Source organism: Orycteropus afer, unplaced genomic scaffold (genome assembly GCF_000298275.1).
Source record: "Orycteropus afer afer isolate SDZICR_OR568_19922 unplaced genomic scaffold, OryAfe1.0 scaffold00036, whole genome shotgun sequence".
Lineage (NCBI taxonomy): Eukaryota > Metazoa > Chordata > Mammalia > Tubulidentata > Orycteropodidae > Orycteropus > Orycteropus afer.
In genome coordinates, this window is record NW_006921623.1 from 11,959,023 (window position 1) to 11,986,337 (window position 27,315).

General features: G+C 40.5%; 2 protein-coding genes across 2 annotated transcripts in view; both read right to left on the bottom strand.

The window, feature by feature from the left end:
- The window catches only part of PTS (6-pyruvoyltetrahydropterin synthase), a 19,930-nt gene extending 8,638 nt beyond the window's left edge, over positions 1–11,292 (bottom strand). The window contains exons 1-4 of the mRNA XM_007936539.1: positions 11,210–11,292; positions 7,565–7,644; positions 5,985–6,007; positions 5,545–5,601 (exon numbers count right to left, since the gene is read on the bottom strand). Of these exons, the coding sequence (XP_007934730.1) occupies positions 5,545–5,601; positions 5,985–6,007; positions 7,565–7,644; positions 11,210–11,292 (243 nt within the window). The remainder of the gene's footprint in view (positions 1–5,544; positions 5,602–5,984; positions 6,008–7,564; positions 7,645–11,209) is intronic.
- Positions 11,293–16,539: 5,247 nt separating this feature from the next.
- BCO2 (beta-carotene oxygenase 2) overlaps positions 16,540–27,315 on the bottom strand; it is a 56,572-nt gene continuing 45,796 nt past the window's right edge. The window contains 3 exon segments of the mRNA XM_042780354.1: positions 16,540–16,653; positions 17,976–18,158; positions 18,945–19,091. Of these exon segments, the coding sequence (XP_042636288.1) occupies positions 16,540–16,653; positions 17,976–18,158; positions 18,945–19,091 (444 nt within the window).

Sequence of the window (27,315 nt, forward strand, 5' to 3'; positions counted from 1 at the left end):
TGTCATGATCCACACAATCAAATGCCTTTGCATAGTCAATAAAACACAAGTAGACATCTTTCTGGTATTCTTTGCCTTGTGCCAAGATCCATCTGACAGCAGCTATGATATCCCTTGTTCCACATCCTCTTCTGAATCCAGCTTGCACCTCTGGAAGTTCTCTGTCAATATACTGCTGCAACCGTTTCTGAATTATCTTCAGTAAGCTCTTACTTGCATGCAATATTAATGATATTGTTTGATAATTTCCACATGCTGTGGGATCACCTTTCTCTGGAATGGGTACAAATAATGGATCTCTTCCAGTCAATTGGCCAGGTAGCTGTCTTCCAAATCTCTTGGCATAACCGAGTGAGTGCCTCCACTGAGGCACCCGTTCATTGAAATATCTCAGTGGGTAATCCATCAATTCCTGGAGCCTTGTTCTTCCCCAGTTCCTTCATTGCAGCTTCTACTTCCTCATTCAATACCATTGGTTCTAGATCATATGCCACCTCCTGTAATGGATGAAGATCGACCAGTTCTTTTTGGTACAGTGACTCTGTGTATTCTTTCCATCTTCCTTTGATGTTTCCTGCATCATTCAATATTTTGCCCATCGAATCTTTCAATATTGCAACTCAAGGCGTAAATTTTATCCTCAGTTCTTGCACCTTGAGAAATGCCGAGCGTGTTCTTCCCTTTTGGTTTTCTAACTCCAAGTCTTTGCACATTTCATTATAGTAATTGGCTTTGTCTTCTCGAGCTGCTCTCTGAAATCTTCAGTTCAGCTCTTTTATCTTGTCATTGCTCCCATTTGCTTTAGCTACTCTCCACTCAAAGGCAAGTTTCAGAGTCTCTTCTGTCATCCATTTTGGTCTTCTCTTCTTTTCTCATCTTCTTAGTGACCTCTTGCTTTCTTCATGGATGATGTTCTTGATGTCATCGCAGCATAATTCTTCTGGTTTTCGGTCATTGGTCTTCAATGCATCAAATCTATTCTTTAGATGGTCTCTAAATTCAGAAGGGACATATTCAAGATCATATTTTGGCTCTCAAGGACTTGTTTTAATTGTCTTAACTTCAAGTTGAACTTGCATATGAGCAGTTGGATCCCTGCAGGTCTGTTCCACAATCAGCTCCTGGCCTGGCTTTGGCTGAAGATATTGAGCTTTTCCATTGCCTCTTGCCCCAGATGTAGTCAATCTGGGTCCTGTGTGTTCCAGCTGGTGAAGTCCACATGTACAGCCACTGTCTGTGTTGTTGAAAAAAGGTATTTACAAAGAATAAGTTGTTGGTCTTACAAAATTCTACCATGCGATTTCCAGCATTATTTCTGTCACCAAGGCCAAATTTTCCAACTACCAGTGATTCTTCTTTGTTTTCAACTTTTGCATTCCAGTCACCGGTGATAATTAATACATCCTGATTGCATGTTCGGTCAATTTCAGACTGCAGAAGTTGATAATCTTCAATTTCCTCATCTTTGGCTTTGGTGGTTGGTGAATAAATTTGAGTAATAGTCGTATTAACGGGTCTTCCTTGTAGTTGTATGGATATTATCCTATCACTGACAGCACTGTACTTCAGGACAGATCCTTTGTGATCATGAATGCCACGCCACTCCTCTTTGTCAGCTGCAGGGATTCAGGTGAGGGGAGGGAACCCAGGCCATGCCCCACAAGAGGCAAGGTGGGAAAGTGGGGGAAAGGGCAAAAAAAGGCCAGAGGGACCAGGACACAGTGAGAAGTCAGCCACAGGGATCCAGGTGAGGGGAGGGAACCCAGGCCATGCCCCAAAGCGGCAAGGCAGGAAAGCAGAGGAAAGGACAGAAAAAAGCCGGGGGTACTGGAACAGAGTGAGGAGTCAGCTGCAGGGATCCAGGTGAGGGGAGGGAACCCAGGCCATGCCCCACAAGCAGCAGGGCAGGAAAGCAGGGCAAAGGACAGAAAAAGGCCAGGGGAACTGAGACACAGTGAGGAGTTAGCCACAGGGATCCAGGTTAGGGGAGGGAACCCAGGCTACGCCCCACAAGTGGCAAGGTGGGAAAGCAGGCTGAAAGGACAGAAAAAAGCCAGAGGGACTGAGACAGAGCGAGGAGGCAGCAGTAGGGATCCAGGTAAGGGGAGGTTGGAGAGGTTTCAAACAGCTAATGGAGACAAACTTGGTTTGTCCTACTATGGTGACGTGTTGCTGTGAGTCTGTGTTGCTTGAGGCTGTGTTGCTGTGAGACGTGTTCCTTGAGGCTGTGCCACCAGTGTTCCAAACCCAGTGGGGTGCACATGGTGCACAGGTATCAGCGCAGCTTGCAGACTGAGACAGACTAGGAAGAAGGAAGAGGCCATGCACTTCTCAAAGAATTGGCCAGGGAAAACCTTATGAATAGCAGAGAAACATTGTCTAATACATTGTTGATGCGCAACTTTATGAATAGTCTGGAAACACTGTCCAATACAGAGGAGGAGGATGAGTCACTCAGGTTAGAAAGCTCTCAAAATAGGAAAAGAGCTACATCATCAGGGTAAAACCAGCCTTACTCATATGGATAAGGTAAAGCTTTCCAGACCTCCATTTGCTGACATAGCATCACTCAAATTGAAGAGAAACAGCTGCAAACATCCATTAACAATCGGAACATGGAATGTACAAAGTATGAATCTAGGAAAATTGGAAGTTGTAAAAAATGAAATGGAACACATAAAGATTGATATCCTAAGCATCAGTGAGCTGAAATGGACTGGTTTTGGCCATTTTGAGTCAGACAACCATCATGATCTACTATGCTGGGAATGACAAAGAATAATGTAGAATCTGCAAAACACCACATAATGTGGATGAACTTGGAGAACATTATGCTGAGTGAAATAAGTCAATCAAAGGAAAAATATTGTATTAGTTCATTATTGTAAAAAGTCAAGGAAAGGTTTATATATGGAAGGAAACTTCGTTGTTTACCGGGGGTGGGAGGGGAGGGGAGGAAACACTGCAAAAATGAGAATAAAAAAGAAACATAAAAAATAGAGAGAGTGAGTGAGCAATGCAAGAAGCATCAAAAGAAGATGGAAGCGACACACAGTCACTGTACCAAAAAAGAACTGGTCAACGTTCAACCATTTCAGAAGGTAGCATATGATCAATAATGGTACTGAAAGTAGATGTCCAAGCTGCACTGTAGGCAATTGTAAAAAGCAAAGCTCCAGGACTGAAGAAATACCAATTGAGATGTTTCAACAAATGGATGCAACACTGGAAGCGCTCACTCATCTATGCCAAGAAATTTGGAAAAGAGCTATTTGGCCAACCGACTGGAAGAGATTCATATTTTTGCCCATCCTGAAAAAAGGTGATCCAACATAATGCAGAAATTATTAAAAAAAATATCATTAATATCACATGAAAGTAAAGTTTTGCTGAAGATAATGCTAAAATGACTGCAGCGGTATATTGACAGGGAATTTCCAATAATTCAAGTTGGATTCAGAAGAGGATTTGTGACGAGGGTTATCATTCTTGATGCCAGATGGATATAGCTAAAAGCAGAGAATGCCAGAAAATCTGGATCCTAACAAATTACACCTCTATATAAAGAAAACAAAAATCTTCACAACTAGGCCAATAAGCAACATCATGATCAATGGAGAAAAGACTGAAGTTGTCAAGGATTTCATTTTACTTGGATCCACAATCAACATCCATGGAAGCAGCAGTCAAGAAATCAAATGATACACTGCATTAGGCAAATCTGGTTCAAAAGACTCTTCAAAAGTATTTAAAAAAAAAAAAAAGATGTCACCTTGAGTAATTCTAAGGTGTGCCTGACCCAAGCCATCACCTCATATGTATGCAAAAGCTGAACAATGAATAAAATGACCAAAGAAGTATTCATTACTTTGAATAATGATATTGGCAAAGAACACTGAATATACCATAAGCTGCCAAAGAACGAATAAATCTGTCTTGGAAGACATACAGCCAGAATACGCCTTTAAAGCAAAGATGGCAAGATTTCATCTCAAGTATTTTACACATCTTATCAGAAGGGACCAGTCCCTGGAGAAGGATATCATGTTTGGTAGAGAGTCAGTGAAAAGAGGGAGAACCTTAATGAGGTGAATTAACACAGTGGCTGTAACAATGGGCTCTAACAGAGCAACGATTGTAAGGATGGTGCAGTGTTTTGTTCTGTTACACAAAGGGTCACTATGAGTCGGAACCAACTCAATGGCACCTAATAACAACATGGTTTCAAGAGAGGAATGTTAGTAATAATAATAGTTACTTGAGCAAGACCAGAAACATCTAAAAAGACAAAGACAAAAAAAAAAAACTCACTGCCATCGAGTGGGATCCGACTCACAGTGACCCCTCCTTGGGTTTCCAAGGCAGTATCACTACAGAAGTACATTACCCAATCTTCCTTCCGAGGTGTGCCTGGTGGGTTTGAACCACCAGCCTTCTGGTTAGCAGTCAAGTGCCTTAGGCACTACACCACCAGAGCTAAAAAGACTACATCCTAGATCAAACAGCCTTTGAATTAGAACAAATGAAATATGGATATCAAGAAAATAAATACCTTTGCTTTATCTTCAACCCCACATCAGGTTACAAATCCTACACTGAAGCCTCTTCTGTAGGGCTTTTTCTAACTGTATATGCCATGATGAGCCTCTTTTTCTCATGGGAGTATGTGGTATCCCTACACACAAAGGTGTGTATACAAGAGTAAGGAAAAGTGTAGATGACTGCCTGGAACATCTCATATTATTGTCTTGTATCATAACACACTTTGTGTATATCTACTCTATGTCCTGGTAGCATAGTGCCTAAGGCACTTGACTGCTCACCAGAAGGCTGGCAGTTCAAACCCACCAGCCATTCCTCAGAAGGAAGGTTGGGCAATCCTACTTCCGTAGTGATACTGCCTCGGAAACCCAAGGAGGGGTTGCTATGAGTCGGGGCCAACTCGACGGCAAACAACAAAAACAACAACACTCTATGTCCCAAGTACATGCAGGAACTCTGTCTTTATAGCTTTCCTAAAGTACCTTGATCACTATGCTGTTTGTTTATTCATTCAATCTCTTATTCATTTATTCAATCATTACTTTTAGAGCACTTAGTATTATTTACCCCCTACAAAAAGTAATGTAAGTACTTTGTGGATAAGGGCACTTCTCTTATTCATCTTTCTTTTTTTTTTTTTCCCCCTAACTGTACCACAAAGATTAATGCAAAGTAAGAAAAATGTGTTTTGCTTTAAAAAAAAAAAAAGTACATGGATGCTAAGTAGTGTGAAAAAACCTGTCACTGTCAAGTCAAATCCAACTCAAAGCAAGCCTATAGGAGAGAGTAGAACTGTCCCATAGGGTTTCCAAGATTATAAATCTTTATAGAAGTAGATGCCACATCTTCCTCCCATGTAGAAGCTGATGGATTCAAACTGCTGACCTTTTGGTTAGCAGCCAAACACTTAACCACTGCTCCACTAGGGCTCCTAAGGGACCATTAAATGTTATACTTAGGGGACAGCACATAAGAAGCACGCAATATGCCATATGCCATTACCTCCATACACTCTTTGAGGTTGGTCAAATTCATAACCATTCCTGTAACAGGATCAATCTGAAGAATAAACAAAGGTAAGTATTACTACAACAGGATTTCCACATTTAAACATCTAGCAAGTTATTAAAGACTACACAATGTGGAGAGATTTTTGCCCACATTTGCCTTCATCCCTGTGACAGTCATAAATCTCAACATGGAAACCCCATGTGCTTCAGGCATTCTTCTCACTGTACTGCTCTTTTAACTGTCCACATACATAGCACATTAAAGACAACACTTTGGGAGAGGAATAGCCTGGAATGACAATAGCTCACCACACACACAAAGGCAATAAAGCAAAATAGATTGGAACAGAGTTTTCAACACAGATTACACCATGTTGGCTGAAAGAGGGTTCTGCAATCTGCAAAGACCACATAAATGTTTTTAGCACGTACCTCTCCATGTACTGTCACCACAACTATGGGAAAGAAAACAAAAATACCAAAGACCAGCATGACTTTCAACAGACTCTCAGCCAAAGACAGCTTAGCAACATAAATGAACTATTAGATCTCCTCCATTCAAAGCTATTATTTCCCCAAAAAACAGTTGTTCTTTCTGTTAAGATCTTTTTATCAATCAAAGCAAGACTTAACCAAGACAGAGCAGCTTAGTAATAGAAGCTAGGCCAGAAAGGGTATAAATTCGGCTTATGATATTGATTCCCTATTTGGTAAGGCATTCCTGTACAATTTCTGCCTATGAAAATAGAAAATGTTCAGGCAGGCTTCCAGCTATACAGAGTTGGTCCAATTGTAGACAATACCTTTCTGAGCAAGGAAAACTATTACCAGGCCTTCAATTCTTATCCTTTCACTCACATGAATATTTACAGTTTACAGTAATGCTTTGAGAATTAAGAAATGCTTGTATAAAGCATTTGAAAAATCTTGGTGATCAATGCTTTAAAAATTAATGTTGTTAAAAACCAAACTTACTGCCGTCAAGTTGTATCTGACTTATAGCGACCCCTCCTTGGGTTTCCAAGGCAGTATCACCACTGCCCCATCTTCCTTAAGAGGAGTGGCTGGTGGGTTTGAACCACCAGCCTTCTGGTTAGCAATCAAATGCTTTAGGCACTATGCCACCAGATGCCATCAAGTCAATTCCAATGCTTGGCAACCCCACGTATAAAGAGCAGAACTGCTCCACAGGGTTTTCAAGGCTGTGACCTTTTGGAAGCATATCACCAGGCCTGTCTTTGAGGCACCTCTGAGTGGGTTCAAACTTCCAACCTTTTGGCTAGCAGTCAAGGGCTTAACCGTCTGTGCCACCCATGGGCTCACCTAAAAATTAGTAACTTTTATTTATTTATTTTTCAGCTCCATACAAACATCAAGACTGAGAGATATCATAGACTAAATAATAGGCTGCACAGGAACTAAAAATTCTGACCTCTAACATCCTGTCTGATCTTTTACTGTATCACAACATATGCCGTTATACCCTATGGTATATGTAGCAGCTTTCTGAGGCATCAGCTACATCTCAAAGAACCAAATCTCTTATCCTGGCACAAATTAATTACTTTAGAAAACTGGTGTTAAAGTTTTAGACCCAGCCTACTTTTGTGCCTTACCACACACTCTTAGACAATATTCCCCTTTTATCAGTCATTATTTGCTCTAAGACTACAACCTAATTTTAACATTAGGCTTGCAAGATCCAATTAGATGGACACATGCTGCCAAAAGAATCTTATTATGCACTTTAAGGCCAAGAAAAAAATTAAACTACTGATTATTCTGGGCTATCTGCAACAGAACAGAAAATTGAGAGGTAAAATTTAAGATGCATTTAAACAAGGCATTTTGAGCTTCCATTTTCATTTTAAACTTCCATTTAATTTTTGATTAAACAATCAAAGCATTCCTGCTCTGTCTATAGTGTTTCTTAGTCATTAAGTCTCTATTTGCTGAATAATCTTTGAGTCTTATTTAAAAAGAGCCAAAATTTCATCATTTTTTTCTCTCACCTTTATAATTGTGCCCATGGCCATTTGGATTGTTGCACTTCCCAAACAGTTTCAAGTTTTCCTCATTACTCAGCGATTTGCTGACGAAAGAAAAAAGTCAATGTGATGCAAGTATTACACTCAGACTCCTCTATTTCTTACATTTACTATTTGTTCTGGCCTTTGAAAAGCGTGACAAGTTGTTATTACCTTAACTCACCAAATGAGGAGTCTGTATAATTCAGTGTAATTGCATTACTCCAACTATACTGTCAGCAATCAGGTTAACTAGCATAACCAAACCAAAACCAAAGCCACTGCCGTGGAGTTGTTTCTGACTATAGTGACCCCACACACACATACACCCCTTGGGTTTCCAAGGCTGTAATTCTTTACAGAAGTAGATTGCCTCATTTTCTTCCTACAGAGCTCCCAGTGAATATGAACCACTGACCTTCTGGCTATCAGCCAAATGTCTTACCAACTATGCCACCAGAGCTCCTTCAAATTAGCATAAGCAAACCTTAAATTCAATCCTCTTGTTCCACAACAGATTCCAACAAATGATGTGCCCTTCATGGCCCTTCCATTTTTTCATCAACAAACATTTACTGAGTCTCTACTATGTACTAGGTACATGGTGAATGAAAGAGGAGCATATAATGATAAATAAAAGATGATGCTTGTCCTTAAGTGGCTTAAAATCTCATTGTTGTTGTTGTTACGTGCCATCGAGTCAGACCCAACTCACAGCAACCCCTCCTTGGGTTTCTGAGGCGGTATCACTATGGAAGTAGATTGCCCAACCTTCCTTCCAAGGAGTGGTTGGTGGATGTGAACCACCCCCTTCTGGTTAGCAGTCAAGTGCCTTAGGCACTACGCTAGAGTCCAATTCCTGGCCTATAAGGTAACTAGGGGCCATAGTCTTGGGAATTTCACCAGTCTCTATCAGACTAGTTAGCCTGGTCTTTCTTATGATTTTGAGTTTTGTTCCACATTTTTCTCCTTTCCAGGATCTCCCACACTGATCCCTTTCTGAGTGTTTGACAGTGGTAGCTGGACACCATCTTGTTCTTCTGGTCTCCTGGTCATGGAGGCCAAAGTTCGCATGGTCCCCTAGTCCCTTGGAATAACTATTTCCACGCATCCTTGATTTTCTTCATTCTTCTTTGCTCCAGATGAGGAAACCTGCTGTTGTATCTTAGATGGCTGCTCACAAGCTTTAAGACTTCAGTTGCTACTCACCAATGTACAATGTAGAACAGCACTTTTGTGTAGCATGTTATGCCAAATAAGCTTGATGTCCATTACCATCATGTCACAAACCCACCGCAGGCTCAGCAATTCACTCCTTCAAGATGTTTGGCTATAGCTAAGAAGTTATCATAACTTTGCTGCTGCCCTTGTTGTTGTTGTTATGCGCTGTGGAGTCGGCCCTGACTCATAGCGACCCTCCTTGGGTTTCCGAGGCAGTATCACTATGGAAGTAGATCGCCCCATCTTCCTTCCGAGGAGTGGCTGGTGGGTTTGAACCGCCAGCCTCCTGGTTAGCAGTCTAGCGCCTTAGGCACTATGCGACCAGAGCTCCCATATATGGGCATTCTTATAACACATACAAGGAGCTCTGGTCGCATAGTGCCTAAGGCACTTGACTGCTAGTCAGAAGGCTGGCGGTTCAAACCCACCAGCCACTCCTCGGAAGGAAGATGGGGCGATCTACTTCCGTAGTAATACTGCCTCGGAAACCCAAGGAGGGGTCGCTATGAGTCAGGGCCAACTCCACAGCGCATAACAACAACAATAGCACATACAAATACGTATGTAGAAACATCATCTGCCAAACTTCTATATAGTCATGGATATATTATTCCCTTTTGCCTAGCCATACCTGATCATTCAGCCTGTCTACCTATGTATCCACATATAATGTTTGTTATTACTGGTAATGCAGTATTATATATGTAAAAGTGTTTTACCTTTGTTGTCTGCACCTCTGGTGCACCTCTCTCCATCTTCCTTTTCCTTAGTGTTATTGTGTCATTCACTCACTTTTGGTAGAGTGCCTTTCCCTTCACCTAAATCAGTATTTGTCTCTTACCTATCTAGCAATTTTCTCTCTCATCCCTGGTAACAAAGTTTCTTTTCATATGTAAACCTTTCCTTGCTTTTTACAATAGTGGACTCATACAATATTTGTCCTTTTGTGATTGACTTATTTCACTCAGCATAATAGTCCTCCAAGTTCATCCATGTTGTGAGGTGTTCCATGGATTCTTCATTATTCTTTAGTGTTGCATAGTATTCAATTATTGTAATGTTCTTCGCAGAGTTTGGTTATCCATACATCCTTTGATAACTACTTAGATTGTTTCCATCTCTTGCCTATTGTGAATAGTGTTGTGCTGAACATGGGTGTGCATATATCTATTCGTGTCCCAGTTCTCACTTCCTCAGGATATATACCTAGTAGTGGGATTGCTGGACCAAATGGTATTTTTCTTTCTTTTAAGGAAGCACCATACCACTTTCCACATTGATTGTATCATTTTACAAGTTTGTCTTTTTATTTATTTATTTTTTAATTGTAGTTTGGATGAAAGTTTACAGAGCTAATCAATTTCCCCAACAATTTATACATTTTTTGTTTTGTGACATTAGTTGCAATCCCCTCAATTTAACAGCATTCTTCCTACTTCCTTCCTGGGTTCCTCATTTCCTTCGTCCTTCCTGCCTGCCCTATCCTACCTTCTAAGTTCTGTTTTTAGGCAAATGCTGCTCTTTTGGTCTCCTAAAGTTGACTGTTCTGAGGAGTATGTTTCTCAGGGGTATTATTTTGGGTATTATTGTTACTCTTCTGGAAAAGATGGTCCAGTCTTTCTTCCACAGAGCTGCTAGTGGGTTCTAAGCATCAAATTTTTTGGTTAGTACCCTAGCACTTAACTGTTGGATCACCAGGGCTCCTTATCCTCATTTTACAGAGCAGAAAATAGTGGCTCAATGAATGGGGCTTATTAATGAATAATAAAGCTCTCTTCAAAGTCACTCTAGCATAGTTGGGCCAAATGGGCGAGTCCAGGGTTCAAATTCCAACTGTGCTGCATACTGAGTTGCTTTAGCAAACCGAGCCTCTGGACTCATTTTATCTTCAGTAAAAAGAGAATGAAACTTACTTTTATTGTAATGGTTTTGGCATATGGTGCTAGCTAACATTGTTTACAAAGCGCGGACACTGCGTGATCTGGGCAAATTCAACTCCTTTAAACATTATGGCAACTCTGGGAGCTAAACTAAGGAAATGTGAGGGACAAAAAAGTGCCTTCAGATCACAGAGCCAGTGATACCTCTTGGTTCCAAACCCAGGACATACTACGGAGCAATTGGTTCTGCTACCCGTCACGCTCTACTACTTCAGGAACTCGTTCAACTCTAGTTGTCACCGTTATTTTTGTTATCAATAAAGCTCAGGTGCCACACAAAGGCAGCTAACTTGCGCCCCTCCACCCTTCAGTCCGCAGACGACGCCCCTTAGTCACCAGGTCCCCCACCCAAGGGCTGAAACGAAAGCGAAAGCACATCTGCATGATTCCCAGCCCCGCCACCAATGACGTTCTCCAGCGGTGCAGGTGCCCCTGCCTCCCACCATTGGCACCTGTGGGCACACCTCACCTGTGGAGCCGGTGGCTCGCGCTGAAGGAGACTACGCGGGACACTTGTGCTTTGCAGCGACGGCTCGACCCGGGAGCGCTCATGGTCTTCCAAGCCTACGGTGGGATGTGCCGGGAGGTGCCGCCTCCGCGGCTGCGCAGTGCGGCCCCGAGCTCCCCCGGAAGTGTTCCGTGGCTTCTTTCTTACTTGGGCCTGTGCTCTGGCCGGTCTCAGCGTCAGGTGATCGGGTCCTCTTGGTGGGAGTTCTTAGAGTCGGTCATATCTGAATGTCCTCGGATAACAAAGAGTTCAGAGAGCTAGACATCCCTTGGAGCAGTCAAAGGGGTAGGAACGTAGTGTCCTTGATATTTATATATGCATAGCCTTAGGCCACTCAGTACAATATTTCCCAGGTACTGAGCTCTGCTGGCGTAATGCCTAAGGCATTTGACTGCTAACCAAAAGACTGGTGGTTCAAACCCACCAGCCACTCCTTGGAAGGAAGGTTGGGCAATCTACCTCTGTAGCGATACCGCCTCAGAAACCCAAGGAGGGGTCGCTATGAATCAGATCCGACTCAAAGGCAGTGCCTTTTGACTACGTCAGAAGTAAATACTCTAGCAGTCAGTGGTTACACAGAAACTTGAAGCATGAAAATATAATAAAAAGTAAAACAGTAGAAGACTTTTCTGAGAAGTTGCTTGTTATTTGATTGTTTAGTAAAATATTCACAAAGTTTTTGCTCTAAATTAGTTCATTGAAACGTTCTATATAAGGGTATCCACCGAATTCATACTCAGTGATCCTAACCAATAAGCAAACATTCCCCTTAACTTCCAGCCCTTTGAGATCAAGTGCCATGTAGATGTAGTCCCCACTTTATTCATACAAGGAGCTCTGAGGGCGCAATGCCTAAGGCATTTGACTGCTAACCAGAAGGTTGATGGTTCAAACCCACCAGCCACTCTGCAGAAGGAAGATGGACAATCTACTTCGGTAAAGATTTAACACCTCAAAAATCCAAAGGGGGTCACTATGAGTTGGCATCGACTCTATGGCAGTGAGTTTGGTTTTCACTAAAGCAGGGGTTTTTTTCCTGCTAAAGTAAGGCTCAGAAGGCTTGCTTTGTAAGAGATAACGTAAGTTATACAAATGGACATATATTGGCAAGCCCCTATATTGATCACCTTTCAGTTCTTATTTGCTCATTAAGTTAAGAAATGTTTACTTAACATCTGTTAAATGGCAGGGACTCTGCTAAGTGCCAGAGACACAAATATGAATAACAAACACATGATCCTCCTCTTTACAGAGTTCAGGTTAATGGAGGAACCAAACATAGAAATAAATATCAAGACAAAAAAAAAAAAAAAAACTAATTCTGCCTCAGAAAGTAAAAGAAAGCTTCTGAGAGAAGATGGTTTCTGAGCTGGCTTTTAAAGGAGTTCAGGTAGATAAGAAGGGATGCGAATACCAGGAAGAGACCGGTGAGCAAAGCAAAGTGGAAAAGTGCAGCTTGTTCAGCGCATAAGTTCAAGTGACAAGTTCTTAGCTGTAATGGGGAGACAGATGAGAGATGAAACTGGAAAGAGACTGAGAATCAAACTATTGAAGGGCCTTGAGTATCGATTTAAGTATAAAGCAGAAAAGGCTACACCCCCTTCTTTCCTTTCTCCTAGTTCCTTACTAAGAAAGGGAATTCTCATCTGATTAGATCACATTTCCAGACACTGACTGGGCATTGTTTACTCACAGGCAGGGTCACAATGTGTTAAAAAGTCCCACACTATTGTGGCTTATTTTCTGGTGCTATGCTTTGAGGAATAAACTTGGCCCAAAGTCCCCACTCCTATCCCTCCCCCAAGTAGGCCTGATCATCTTGTTCACTGTTCTGTTCTACCTCTTGACTCCCCAGACTAAGCTGATCCAGGGGCTGGCCCCTTGGGACAGTCAGGCCATCTCTCTCTCCTTTTTCCCCTTCACTTGGCACCACGTACTTCCTTTTGTGATGTCTGTGGAGACTGGCTGGTGATGAGTTGGGCTTGGGGAGAGGAAGAGGAAAAGATCCTGCCTGGGCGTTGAGCTTTAATTATATGTTCACTCACATTTTACCAAAATACTCTGCACTGGGTTACCAGCATACATGCTGAGATTACAAAATGTATTGATCCATTTTTGTCTTTTCCTTCAGGAAACTTACATATGACAGGGCCAAGGGAGAAATCAAGAATACTTGGGATGAAATCTTATGATTATATTGCTAAACTTCATATGTTTGAACTTCACTTCTGGTGTATTAGGATGGATTAAAGGTTTTTAAGCAGAGAAAAGATATGATTAGATATATGTACCTCCCAGGTATCAGTCAGCATGGTCTTCACCCTTAAGTTCTAGATAAGACAGATCAAACCTGTGTTCATGTCAAGGGAAGTACAATGCCTTTTCAGGGACTTCTTTGAAATATCAGGGGACTTAGGTTCATGGTTACCACAGGCTTTAAGTTCTGTTTGGCATCTTCTTACTATGCCAAAACTGCTGCTGCTGTTCTGCATCTGCCAAGTACAGAGAAGCAACTTAGCCACAATGCAAATCCCAACACATGACATTTGTGTGTGTAGAACACTTCACTGATGATAATAGTGTTTGTGAAGTCTGAAACCAGCATTTGATCCAATAATGCTATGAATCCAATAATCCAATAAAGTTACAAAAGTCCTGCCAAGTCCTGCCACTGTCCTTCCTCCTGCAAGTCTTAGGAGCCTGATGTGCAACACTGGATTATTGGCAGGACTCTGGAGAGCAAGACACATTCAAAGCAGAATGGTTGGCCACCATCTTTCAACAGGGCACAGCTGTTTGTTTCCTACACAGGTCAAAATACCACAGGCAACAGATGTGGTGGCTATTCAACAAATATGTAGCCCTTGTTTATGATGGCAATTACAGAAATATATTAAGCCTGTTCAAAGTCCTGATTTGAAGCAACTCTTAAAGAAATTAGAGAACTGACCATGTTGGACCAGTTTGTAAGCCTAACTGAGGTTAGAGACTGGGAGTTCACAGTTGCCATTTGAGGGGTTGTTGTTGTTTGCTAGGAGCTCTGGTGGTATAGTGCCTAAGGCACTTGACCGCTAACCAGAAGGTTGGCGGTTCAAACCCACCAGCCACTTCTTGGAAGGAAGATTTGGCAATCTACTTCTGTAGAGATACCATCTCGGAAACCCAAGGAGGGTTCGCTATGAGTCGGAATCACTCGAGAGCAGTGAGTGTGTTGTTTGCTGACGAGTTGGCCCCTGACTCATGGTGACTGCACAAGGGAACTAAACACTGCCCAAGCCTGTGCCATCCCCATTGACTGTAATCCATAGAGTATTCAATAGCTGACTTTCAGAAGTACATTGTCAGGCCCTTCATCCTAGTGGATCTTAATCAGGAAACTCCAATGAAACCTGTTTAGAATCATAGCAACATGAAAGCCTTCATTGACCGGTGAGTGGATGGTGGCTACACATAAGGTACATTGGCCAGGAATCTACATGGCAAAGAAGATGTCTACCAGTGAACCACCAATACCTCATGTCTGGGGGTTACTTCAGCAATATTCAACAAGCAGAGGGAGAGTGGACAGTTTAAGTGGTCCAGGATTAGATTTCAGCCAGAAGAAGGGTATACAACTGAAGGAAAACAGAGCAAGGGATTCTGAGGGTGTTGGCAATACTGTGGTTTAAGTGACAGACCCTGAGATCTAGGCCGATTAGGGCTGTTGGTCTTTAAAAAAAAAAAAAAAGTGGGTTTAGAGTATATGGTCTCTAGTGCCATCTGCATCCATTGGTGTTGATTGTAGAACCAAGTAATATGAAATATCTGACAATGGAAGCAGCAGTCAAGAAATCAGACAACATATTGCACAGGCAAATTTGCTGCAAAAGACCTCTTAAAGTGCAGAAGAGCAAAGACATCTTGAAGACTAAGGTGCGCCTAACCCAAGCCATGGTATTTTCAATTGCCTCATAGAACATGAAAGCTGAACAATGAATAAAGAAGACCAAAGAAGAGTTGATGCTTTTGAGATGTGGTATTGGTGAAGAATATTGAAAGTACTACGGACTGCCAGAAGAACTAACAAATCTGTCCTGGAAGAAGTGTAGCCAGAATGCTCCTTGGAAGCAAAAATGTCCAGACTTCATCTCACCTACTTTGGTCATGTTGTCATAGGGGATCATTCCCTGGAGAAGGACGTCATGGTTGGTAAAGTGAAGGGTCAGTGAAAAAGGGGAAGGCCTTCAATGAGATGGATTGACACAGTGGTTACAATGATGGGCTCAGGTGTAGCCAGGATTGTGAGGCTGGTGCAGGACCGGACAGTGTTTCGTTCTGTTGTACATATGATCACTGTGAGTCAGAGCTGACTTGACAGCACCTAACAACAACAACAGTGCCACCTGCTAGGGGAGCCCTGGTGGTGTCGTGGTTAAGCACTCAGTTGGTAACTGAAAGGTGAACAATTCAAACCCACTAGCTACTCCACAGAGAAAGATGTGGCAGTTTGCTTCCATAAAGATTACAGTCTTGGAAACACTATGGGACAGTTCTACTCTGTCCTATAGGGTCACTATGAGTTGGAATTGACTCACTGGTAATGGGATTTTGTTTTGTTTTTAGTGCCATTTGTTGCCCAAGTATATGAAGAACTACGAGCTTTTGATCAATCCCTAAAGATACCTGGAGATCAAAATAAATACTTGATTTTAACGATGTCCCTCAAAACAACCATGTCTCAAGGCCAACCTGGGGGTGGGTGAAGATGATATTGGATGATTAGGAGGGTTATACAAATGCAGTGACATCTGCTGTGGAAAGCAGAGAAACAGCCAGTTTAGAAGGTGCCTCCAAGCATGTTATAGTGGGGTTCCTGTCCTTACGACCAATGGTAAGAGGCAGACTGTGACAGAAAAAAAACAAGGTGCTTTTCAGATCTATATTCAGAATCTACTATCTGTGATCATTTGCATCTTTTTTTCCCAAGTTTGAATTCCTGTGCTACCCATATATATGGTGATAGTAATGATCCAGTTTAGTTTCTCTTATATATTCATTTTTCTTACTCAGAGGAAGATACATCCAGTAAATTTAAAACCTTCTTCAGAAGGTTGTGTCAATACTTGCTTAATGTTTTCAAAGACCCATAAGCAAATATAAAACCTTAAGTATGTCCTGAATTCTGTTTTTAATAGAAATTTAAAACTTACTCAAGTGTCCATAGTTTGGAAGGCAGGGTGCCGTTTTTGCTCTCTCTTTTGTACAGAGACTATTTGCTTCACACCTAGTTCCCGGACCCTGTGGTTGTCCTATCAGATGGACATGAAGGTGCCATGCAACCCATAAGGCATTTGCTCAGGCACTTCTGCTCAACCCAGTTCTTCAAAGTTCCTGGCATCCAAGACTAGGAGAAAATTGCTTTCATTCTATAAAGAAAAATATAATACTGGTAATTCCCTTTGATTTAACTAAAAGTCTGTCTGCCTTCTCCACTAGACTCTAAAATTCCTAAGGGCAGAGACCATGTCTTCTTCATCTTCTTATCTATCCCCAGCACCTAGCACAGTGTTTTGCCCATCCTATCACTCACTAAATGTTTGAAGAATTGCTGAACTGCACTGAAAAGGAAAGGGATCTCTAGTGATGCAGTGGTTAAAGCATCTGGCTGCTAACCAAAGATTAGCAGTTCAAACTCACTAGCTGCTCTGTGGGAGAAAGATGTGGCAATCTGCCCCCATAAAGATTTACAGCTTTAGAAACCCTATGGATAAGCTCAACTCTGTCCTACAGGGTCACTATCAGTCAGAATCAACTAAATTGCACTGGGTTTGTTTTTTAATACTTTAATAGGACCTCATGTTAAATTAACAAATAACATCTTCAAAAGCCCTATTTCCAAACAAGGTCATGTTTACAAGTAGCAGGGATTAGGACTCATAAAAGCAAGGAGTTTTACTGAGAGAATAAAACAATATGTCTCTCCTTGTCTGGAGCAAAGAAGAGCAAAGAAAACCAAAGACACATGGAAACAATTAGTCCAAAGGACTAGTGGATCATGGGAACCTTAGCCTACACGATCTTGAGACCAGAAAAACTAGATGGTGCCTGCCCACTACTGTCAACCACTTGTAAAGGTATCAGAATAGAAGATCCTGAATACAGTGGGAGAAAAATGTAAAACAAAACTCAAAATCATAAACAAACAAACAAAAGACCAGGATTACTGGTCTGATAGAGACTGGTAAAACCACCAAGACCATGGCCCCTAGTCACCCTTCTGGCCTGAAATGGAACAAACTCCTGTGATTAATTTTCAGCCAAATGATAGACAAAAATATGAGCCTGTAAACAATCACCAGGGAAGAACACTTTTTAGAACAATCAACCATGGGAGATCAAACGGGCAGCACTTGCAAAGGGAGAAAGCGGAGGAGGCAGGAATGCAAGGCAAGAAGGACAGAGGGAAAAGGACATGTTTAATGTCACAAAACAAAATGTGTATGGAGTGTTAAATGGAAAATGAATTTGCTCTGTAAACTTCACCCAAATTACAATAAAAAGTTAAATATATATATATATATATATATATATGTAGATGGCCTCATCTTTTGCCCATGGAGCAGCTGGTAGTTTCAATTCACTGACCTTTTGATTAGCAGCTGAATGCTTTAAGCACTATGCCACTAGAACTCCTAAAGGACAGATCAGATCTTTAAAAAATTCAGAAAAGGAAAGATATTGCCATCACCTTCAGTGTTTTATTCACCACCTCAACCTTGATCAGATAAGTCCCCACCAAATGCTGAAAGCCACAACCATAAAAGAAATGATACTTTTTACCACTGTATTGGCCATAGTTGATCTGGGGGAATTCAATGCCTCTTTCCTCATCTAGGTCCTCACAATGTAGATTTTCATGAAAGCACCAGATCTAAAAGAGGTCCTAAAAGAATCTGCAGCGGTTGCTTGATTCTCACTTATTTTCTTCAATGTAAGTCATCAAAAGGGTTAACATCCTATATGCATTTGTAACAGGCCTTGGAAGCTGAGGTTCTATGTCATTTCTTTTATACTGTCCCTCTTTCTATCATTTGTATGAATGCATAAAAGATTATGAGGTCTTGTAAGTAAGCTACCTAATGGTGGAGAAGGTAGAAGTGTGCTTATTATTCTACTACAGCTAAGCTATTATTGATAGCTGTATAATGATATGCTTGTGGTAAGCACAAATTATCTAAAAGGTGTGGCTGGTCAATACCTCAAATGATTAGCCATTTCACAGTCTTTAGAAAGTTCTATACACACACACACACACACACACACACATAATGCAAACCAAAAAAAAACATTGCCATTGAGTCAATTCCAACTCATAGCAACTGCCACTGGGTTTCTGAGGCAGTAAATCTTTATGAAAGCAGATTGCCCAGTCTTCCTCTCACAGAGTGGCTAGTGGGTTTGAACCACCAACCTTCTGGTTAGCAGTCAGTTGCCTTAGGTACTGTGCCACCAGAGTGCCTTCAAAATACAAAGAGATAGGTAAACAAACAGTGCTTACTTCTGCCCAGTATCTGTGATTCTTAAGCAAGCAGCATTCTATGATTTTACCCTGCTTAGCTGGAATGTTAAGAAATGTATTGGCTCGAACACTGCAGAGAACATCCAATGAGTAAAGTAACACCATTAAAGATCAAAGTCTGAGTCTAAGGTCCTTTACATAGCATATTTTTCCATCAGCCTGTCTCACAGCACTAGCTGAAAAACAGAACAATGGGCTGAGGTTCTCTCCCTCTGGGGCATTCAAACTGACATTTAAGGGCAAAACAAATCTTCAAGGGAAAGAGCTGGCTACTGAACTGCAGACCTGCTCAGGAGACAGGAAAAAAAAAAAAAAGAGAGAGAGAGAGATGAGAAAACTGTCACTGACAGGGCAACAGCATGTTTCAATAATTTATATCCAGTCAACATTATTGGCATTCCTAAGTATTATGTAAATAATAATTTTTATTCATTCACTTAACAAATATTTGCTGAGCAACTACTATAAGCCAAGCTCTGTTTTATACAGCAGTAAACAAAGCAGTCTCTAACCTCATGGAACATACATGCTAGTGCAGAAAGAATGGTAACAGATAATAAAAAAGAAAAATATAAGGTATTTCTTCATGTCAAATAAATAAATATGTATACAAATATATGATAGTGATAAATGCCGTGAAGAAACACACCACAGGGCAAGGGACTAGAAAGGTCCCTACTAGGTTTGGTGAAGATTAATTCAGCCAACTTAGTTGCTGAAACTCTGCACATTCTCAAGAAAGGGCTATTTTCGTGACTGCCCCTTGGCCACCTAGACACTGGAACTGACTAGGAACTGGGAATTTAGCTCTTGTAATGTTCAGTCTGATAAGAGTGTTTTTGCATGCCTGAAGCTTTGAGCCATAGTACATAATTTGTCCAGATAATTCACACTACAATGTGGTTTACAATGAACATCTGCTTTCTCTCTAGGGGTCTGGAGCTTCAGCAACTGATGTCAGTTATACAGACACTGTATGGCAACACAGCTGACCCCCAATAAAAATCCTGGATAAACAGATGTGGATTAGCTTCCTTGGAGAAATTTCACATGTTTTCACAACTCACTTCTGAAGGAATTAAGCACATCCTATGTGACTCCCATTTAATCCTCACAATAAACCCATTACTTTTCCTCATTTTGCTTTCTTGGAAGCTTGTGCTTGGTTTCCTCTAGACTCTATTCCACAAACCTTGCTGATTTTTGTTTGTATCTTTTTTCTGTAATAAATTATAGCTCTGAGTATAACTATATGCTGCATCCTGTGAGTCCTCCTAACAAATTGTCACATCTAAGGGTGGTCCCAGGGACCCCAACCCAGATTCTGCAGAGATGATGTTTAAGCAGGAATTTAAGTTAAAGTAGAAAATAAGCACACTTTATCTCACTATAAGAATGTTGGCTACTATTACTGAACATTTTGATTAAAGATTCTATAGAAAAGTCCTGATCCAAAAAGAGAAAATGCGTAACAGAATTTTTAATTCTCGTGCAGTCCAGGCTTTCTGGAGTCATGGATGCTGGATATTGCCCTGAGAGAATCTTTAAACCTTAAACCAACAATATCCCCTGAAGTCTTCTTAAAACCAAACAACAGTTTAGCTTAAGTATTCTTAAGTATTCTTTCATTTTATTTTGTTGTTGTTGTTAAGAATATACACAGCAAAACATACTTGAATTCAACAGTTTTTATCTGTACAATTCAGTGACATTGGTTACATTCTTCAGGTTGTACAACCATTTTCACCCTCCTTTTCTGACTTGTTCCTCCCCCATTAACATACTCTCCCTGCCCTCTAATGTTTCAATTTTGTATTGCTACTGTCACTTTGATACCATATAGATAGTTCCTAAGAACTTAATGCTGAAGGTAGACAGTAAAAAATATTGCAAGATGGAGAACAAACCACACCATTTACTCCCAGGTTTTTTTCTGTTTAAGAGACTTGACATTTAGAAAATGAATTCTTCTATGACCAAGTTTTCATATCCTTTTCTCATTCAGTTTTCTGCCAATATAATTTGGGTAAATGGATCTCTGCACTCAATGATCTCTGAAACATCCGCGTTTTAGAAGTATTTTTCCTGTAACCATGATAGAAATGGCTAACCTTCACTAATCATTACATATTCCAGCCAATGTGCAAAGTTCATTAGCTCATTTAATACTCAGAGTAAGCCCATTACTTTCCTCATTTTACAGATGAAGCAACTGAGGCTTAGAAGAATCAGGTAGCCTGCTCAAGAATGCAGCTAACAACTGAGGAATCTGCAGTTTAAATCTATGTAGCCCAAGTCCAGAGGACATAATCCAACACTGCAGTACACTGCTGCCCAACAGAAAGAAAAAAAGAAATTCAATAATGGTTAAAGGCACTCTCTCTTCTACTAAAAAACAGCTCTGAATTTCATCCATATACTTATACAAATGCTTAAGAAATTTCAAGATTCCATTTTGAAAACAAAAAATATTGCTTTATAATTCACAAACAGATCAGCTGTAGCTTACATCTAGGTGGCTCTCTATCATAATCAAACATGAATGATGCTACTAATTGTTCACCACAGAATGCCATACATGTCTATCATAGATATTTTCCATAATCTACAGGTTGTTGTTGTGTTGTTGTTAGGTGCCGTCAAGTCATTTCCGACTCACAGTGACCCTATGCACAGCAGAACGGAACACTGCCCGATCTCACGCCAGCTCCATGATCCCTGCTATACTTGAGCCCATCATTGCAGCCACTGTGTCAATCCATCTCGTTGAAGGCCTCCCCCCTCTTTCGTCGACACTCCATCCTACCAAGCATGACATCCTTCTCCAAGGAATGGTCCCTTCTGATAACATGACCAAAGTCTGGCCATTCTCACTTCTGAGGAGCATTTTGGGTGCACTTCCTCCAGGACAGATCTGTTAGGTACTACTTTTAAAATAGCTTACTTGTGAAAGACATTTACCTTCATTTTATTGACTATGCAAAGGCACTAAACTGTGTTGGTCATAACAAACTAAGAATAACATTGCAAAGAACAGGAATTCCAGAACACTTAACTATGCTCACAAAGAACCTGTACATAGACCAAGAGGCAGTAGTTCAAACAGAACAAGGGGATACTGCATGGTTTAGAATGTAAGGAAGATGTGCATCAGGGTTGTATCCTTTCACCATACTTATTCTATCTGTATGCTGAACAAATAATCCAAGAAGCTGGACTATAAGAAGAACATGGCATCAGGATTGGAGGAAGACTCATTAACAACCTGCAATATGCAGATGACACAACTCTGCTTGCTGAAAGTGAAGAAGACTTGAAGCACTTACTGATGACAATCAAAGTCTACAGCCTTCTATATGGATTATACCTCAACATAAAGAAAGCAAAAATCTTCACAACTGGACCAATAAGCAACATCATCATAAATGGAAAAAAGATTGAAATTGTCAAGGATTTCATTTTACCTCGATCCACAATCAATGCATATGGAAGCAACAGTCAAGAAATCAAACTATATATTGCTTTGGGCAAATCTGCTACAAAAGACCTCTTTCAACGGTTAAAGAGCAAAGATGTCACTTTGAAGAGTAAGGGGCTCCTGATCCAAACCATGGTATTTCCAATAGCCTCATATATAGGTAAAAGCTGGACAATGAATAAGGGAGACTGCAGAAGAATTGATGCATTTGAACTGACAAAGAATACTGAATGTACCATGGACTGCTGGAAGAACAATCAAATCTGTGTAGAAGTACAGTGGTAATACTCCTTAGAAGCGAGAATGGCCAGACATCATCTTTTGTACTATGGTCATGTTGTCAGAAGGGACCAATCCCTCTGCTTAGTAAAGTAGAGGATCAGCAAAAAAGGGGAAGTTTTTCAAGGAGATAGACTGACACAGTGGCTGTGATGATGGGCTCAAGCATGGCAATAATTGGATGGCACAGGTCCATCCGTTGTGCATCATTCTATTGTACATAGGGAAGCTATGAGTTGGAACCAACTCAATGGCACTTAACAGAAACAGTTATCTAGTGCTGCTATAACAGAAATACCACAACTGGGTGGCTTTAACAAACAGAAATTTATTTTCTCACTGTTTAGGATGCTAAAAGTCCAAAGTCAGGGTGACAGCTCTAGGAGAAGGCTTTCTTTCTCTGTCAGCTCTATAAGAATGTCTTGTCTCTTCTGAGCTACTGCTCCTAGGTGATCTTCATGTGACGTGGGATGTGTCTTCCCCATCTCTCTGCTCACTTGTTTAATCTCTTTTTAAATCTCAAAAGAGATTGCTTCAAGGTACATCCTACACTAATACTTTTTCATTAATATAACATAGACAACCCATTTCCAAAAGGAATTATAACCACAGGTATAGTGATTAGGATTTACATCACACATTCTGAGGGGACATAATTCAATCTATAACATAAAGGTAATAGTCCATAAAGAAATAGTCTAGCTTTTGCAGAGACTGATTTATGCTTTAAATGATCTCAATCTTTGTAACCGGATTAAGATGATAAGGGATTAATAATGTATCCTACCCATCTTCCAGAAGCAAATGAATATATCTGGAGAAAAATAACATCATCTTGGGTCTCAAATTACTTCTATAATTTTTCAAATACGATGTTCTGCATAAAATAAATAACCAGCACATGAGTAGACAAAATGACTGATCAAAAATCAAGATAAACCACAGGGAATCCAGATAATAGCATTAAACACCAGAAACTAAACTTACTGCCGTCAAGTCATTTCTGAATCATAGCGACCCCTCCTTGAGTTTCTGAGGTGATATCTCTACAGAAATAGATTGTACAATCTTCCTTCCGAGGAGTGGCTGGTGTGTTTGAACCACCAGCCTTCTGGTTAGCAGTCAAATGCCTTAAGCATTACGCCACCAGAGCTTCATTACAGACTTTAATTTAACTATTCTGAATATGTTGAGAATTAAAGTCTGATAACTTAAATTAAAATCTGATAACTATTATCTCTATCATCTGTTGCAAATGTTTTAAAATTTACAATAGCAAAGAACTAGAAATTGTAAGTGAGAACCAAATGAAAATTCTAGGACTGAAAAAGGCAGTGAATTCAAGAACTTAGGGGTTAGGTTTAATAGCAGAGTAGACATAGCTGAAAAAAGAATTTGTAAACTATATGAAAGATAAGCCACCACTTGTCTGTCAGTTTATAATTACTGTGATGGCCTGTATGTTGCTGCGATGCTGGAAGCTATTTCAGATATCAGCAGGGTTACTCATGGTGGACAGATTTCAGCAGAGCTTCCAGACAAGACAGACTGGAAAGAAGGACCCAGTTATGTACTTCATTCACCCAGAATGCTCCTTAGAAGTGAAGATAGTGGGACTGTGTCTTGCTTATCTTGTATGTGTTATTAGGAGAGACCAGTCTCTGGAGAAGGACATCATGCTATGCAAAGTAGAGAGTCAGCAGAAAAAGAGGAAGGCCCTCAACAAGATGGATTGACACAGTGACTGCAACAAGGGGCTCAAACATAGCAATGACTGTGAAGATGGCACAAGACCAGGTAGTATTTTGTTCTGTTGTGCATGGGGTCACTATGAGTCAGAACTAACTAGACGGTACCTAACAACAACAACGTGACAAATAAGAAGAAAAGATGCTTAGGGAGAGGAAAGGATACAAAATGCTACAAAGAACAAAAGCAAAAGATGGATGGAGTTAAAAGGGCTAACAGTGTAGTCCCAGAAAGAAGAGAAAGGATATACCAGATGCAATATTTGAAGAAATAGTAAGAATTTTTAAAACAAAGGAAGACATCAAATCATAGATTCATGAATCCCTACAAAACCAAAGTAAGTCAATTTATCAAAAGAAAATTATATTGAATGGTATCATAGTATAAATGCACAAAATCAAAGAGAAAATCTTAACAGCCAGAGAAGGGAAAAAGACAGATTAACCTCAAAAGAGCAATAATTAGACTGACAGCTGATTCTCAACGGAAATCAGAAGACAACAAAGTGATATCTTTAAAGTGTCAAAAGAAAATGAAAATCTAGAGTTTGTTATACAATGAAAACATCCTTTAAAAAGGAAGATATATAAAGATATTTTCAGACAAATGAAGACAGAGAATTCATCACTAGCACACTAGTGTCCTAAGGAAATACTAAAGGATCTTCTTCAGTCAGAAAGAAAATTATTCCAGCTCAGAGAAGCTGGGAGGAATTAAAAGCAACAGGTATAGAAGTGGGTAGATGGGTTGCTGTTGTTGTTATGTGCCATCGAGTCAGAGCCGACTCATAGCGACCCCTCCTTGGGTTTCCGAGGCAGTATCACTACGGAAGTAGATTGCCCAACCTTCCCTCTGAGGATGGGTAGTGGGTTTGAACTGCCAGCCTTGTGGTTAGCAGTCGAGTGCCTTAGGCACTATGCTACCAGAGCTCCCGGGTAGATGGGTAGTATGGGTAATTATAACTGCATAAAATAACAATAATAATGCCTTTTAAATACACACACACACATACACACACATATATACACATAAATTCATTGCCATCAAGTTGATTCTGACTCATAGAGACCCCCATTGGGTTTGCAAGGCTGCAAATCTTTACAGAAGGAGATTACCTTATCTTCCTCCTGCAGAGCAGCTAGAGCAGCATGTGCAACCCCATGCACAACAGAACAAAACACCACTAGTCCTGTGCCATCCTCACAGTCATTGCTATATTTGAGCCCCTTGTTGCAGTCACTGTGTCAATCCATCTTGTTCAGGGTCTTCCTCTTTTTCTGCTGACTCTCTACTTTGCATAGCATGATATCCTTCTCCAGAGACTGGTCCCTCCTAATAACACATCCAAGATAGGCAAGACACAGTCTCACTGAATATATGTATACATTTACAATATGCAATAATAGAGTGTATAAAATCAGAAATAGAGTAAATGGACTTGAAGTATTCCAAGGGCCTTGCATTGTCCAGAAATAATCAATCTATAATATATTTTGATAATCAAGGGAGTTTATTTTAATCTCCAAAATAAGAGATAAAAGAATGTATAACTACCAATCTAGACTTCCAGTAAGATGGAGGAATAGGCAGACAAGCAACACAGACCCTCTTCAACAAAGAAAAGAAAAACCAATTGACAGATATACAGATGATAATCCTGGAGCCTTGAACTTTGAAATACAGAATACAGAAGTATTTGAATACAGAAGTGGATTAGGCACCAACTAGTAGAAAAACCTGAACGAAAACAGGGAGTACAGAGACGGTTGGAGCTGCGGACTGTCAGCTACTCTGATGAGACCAACAGCCTGAATATTTCCAAGTGGAGCTGGGACCTGAGAATTGACCTAAAGATCAGTCCCAATCACCAAGGGCTGCAGGGACAACTGCTCTGGTGGCCTATGACTAGGAAGAGAAATAGCAAGGAGGGAGACAACCTGAGCTGTGGACTTTCTGCTGTCCGGAAACCATAGCCATTTGGATTGTTTACACGTAGCAGCCATTTTGGATATTTAAAGTGACCTAGGGCGCAGCCATTTTGAATGTTTACAAGTGGCAACCATTTTGGATTTTAAAGTGATAGCATTCTCATTTGGATTCCAGAGACCTAAGACCAGGCTATGTCTGCCAGGGTCGGCAAGGACATACAAGAGGCTGACAACAGGAAAGGAGAAAGGTGATGAGTGTAGAAGTGCTGTCAATTAGTGAATAGAGGAGCACAGCACAGTACCCTGCATATAGATAACATACAAACAAAACAAAGAAAACCAAAACTGTGGGCAAGTCACTCCAACGTATAATCACCAATTAAATATAAACACAAAAATGTCATAATGCCTCGGAGACAACAGAGCATCACAGTCCACACAAAGAAGCAAGATAAAGCAGGAGAAACAAGGGACCAGGATAGAGACCCAAAACACATCCTTGAGAAAGATGCAGCATTGGAACTCCCTGATAAGGAATTCAAAAGAATTATACTTAGATATCTTCAAAGGATTGAAGGACAGACCAAGGAAAACACAGACAAAACCCTAGAAGAATTTTTAGAAGAAAATACAAGAACAAAATGACAAAATAAATGAAAAATTAGAAATGATTCTAAGTCTACAGATAGAAATCCAGAAGATTAATACTAAATTGCCAGAAATAGATAACACATTGAAAGTGCAAAGGTGTAGACTTGATACAATGGAAGACAGAATTAATGAGATTGAAGACAAATACCTGAATACTTCTTTGGAAAGGGATTAATCAGAAAAAAAGATCAAATCAAAATAAAGAAATTCTAAGGTTCATGTGGGATACCATCAAAAGGAATAACCTATGTGTCATTGGAATTTCAGAACAGGAGGAGAAAAATAAAACTACTGAGAAAATTGTCCAAGATTTGTTGGAGGAGAACTTCCCTGATATGATGAAAGATGAGAATATACCCATTCAGAAAGTCCAATGAACCCCAAACAGGATAGACCCCCCCAAAAAAAACCATGAAGACATATC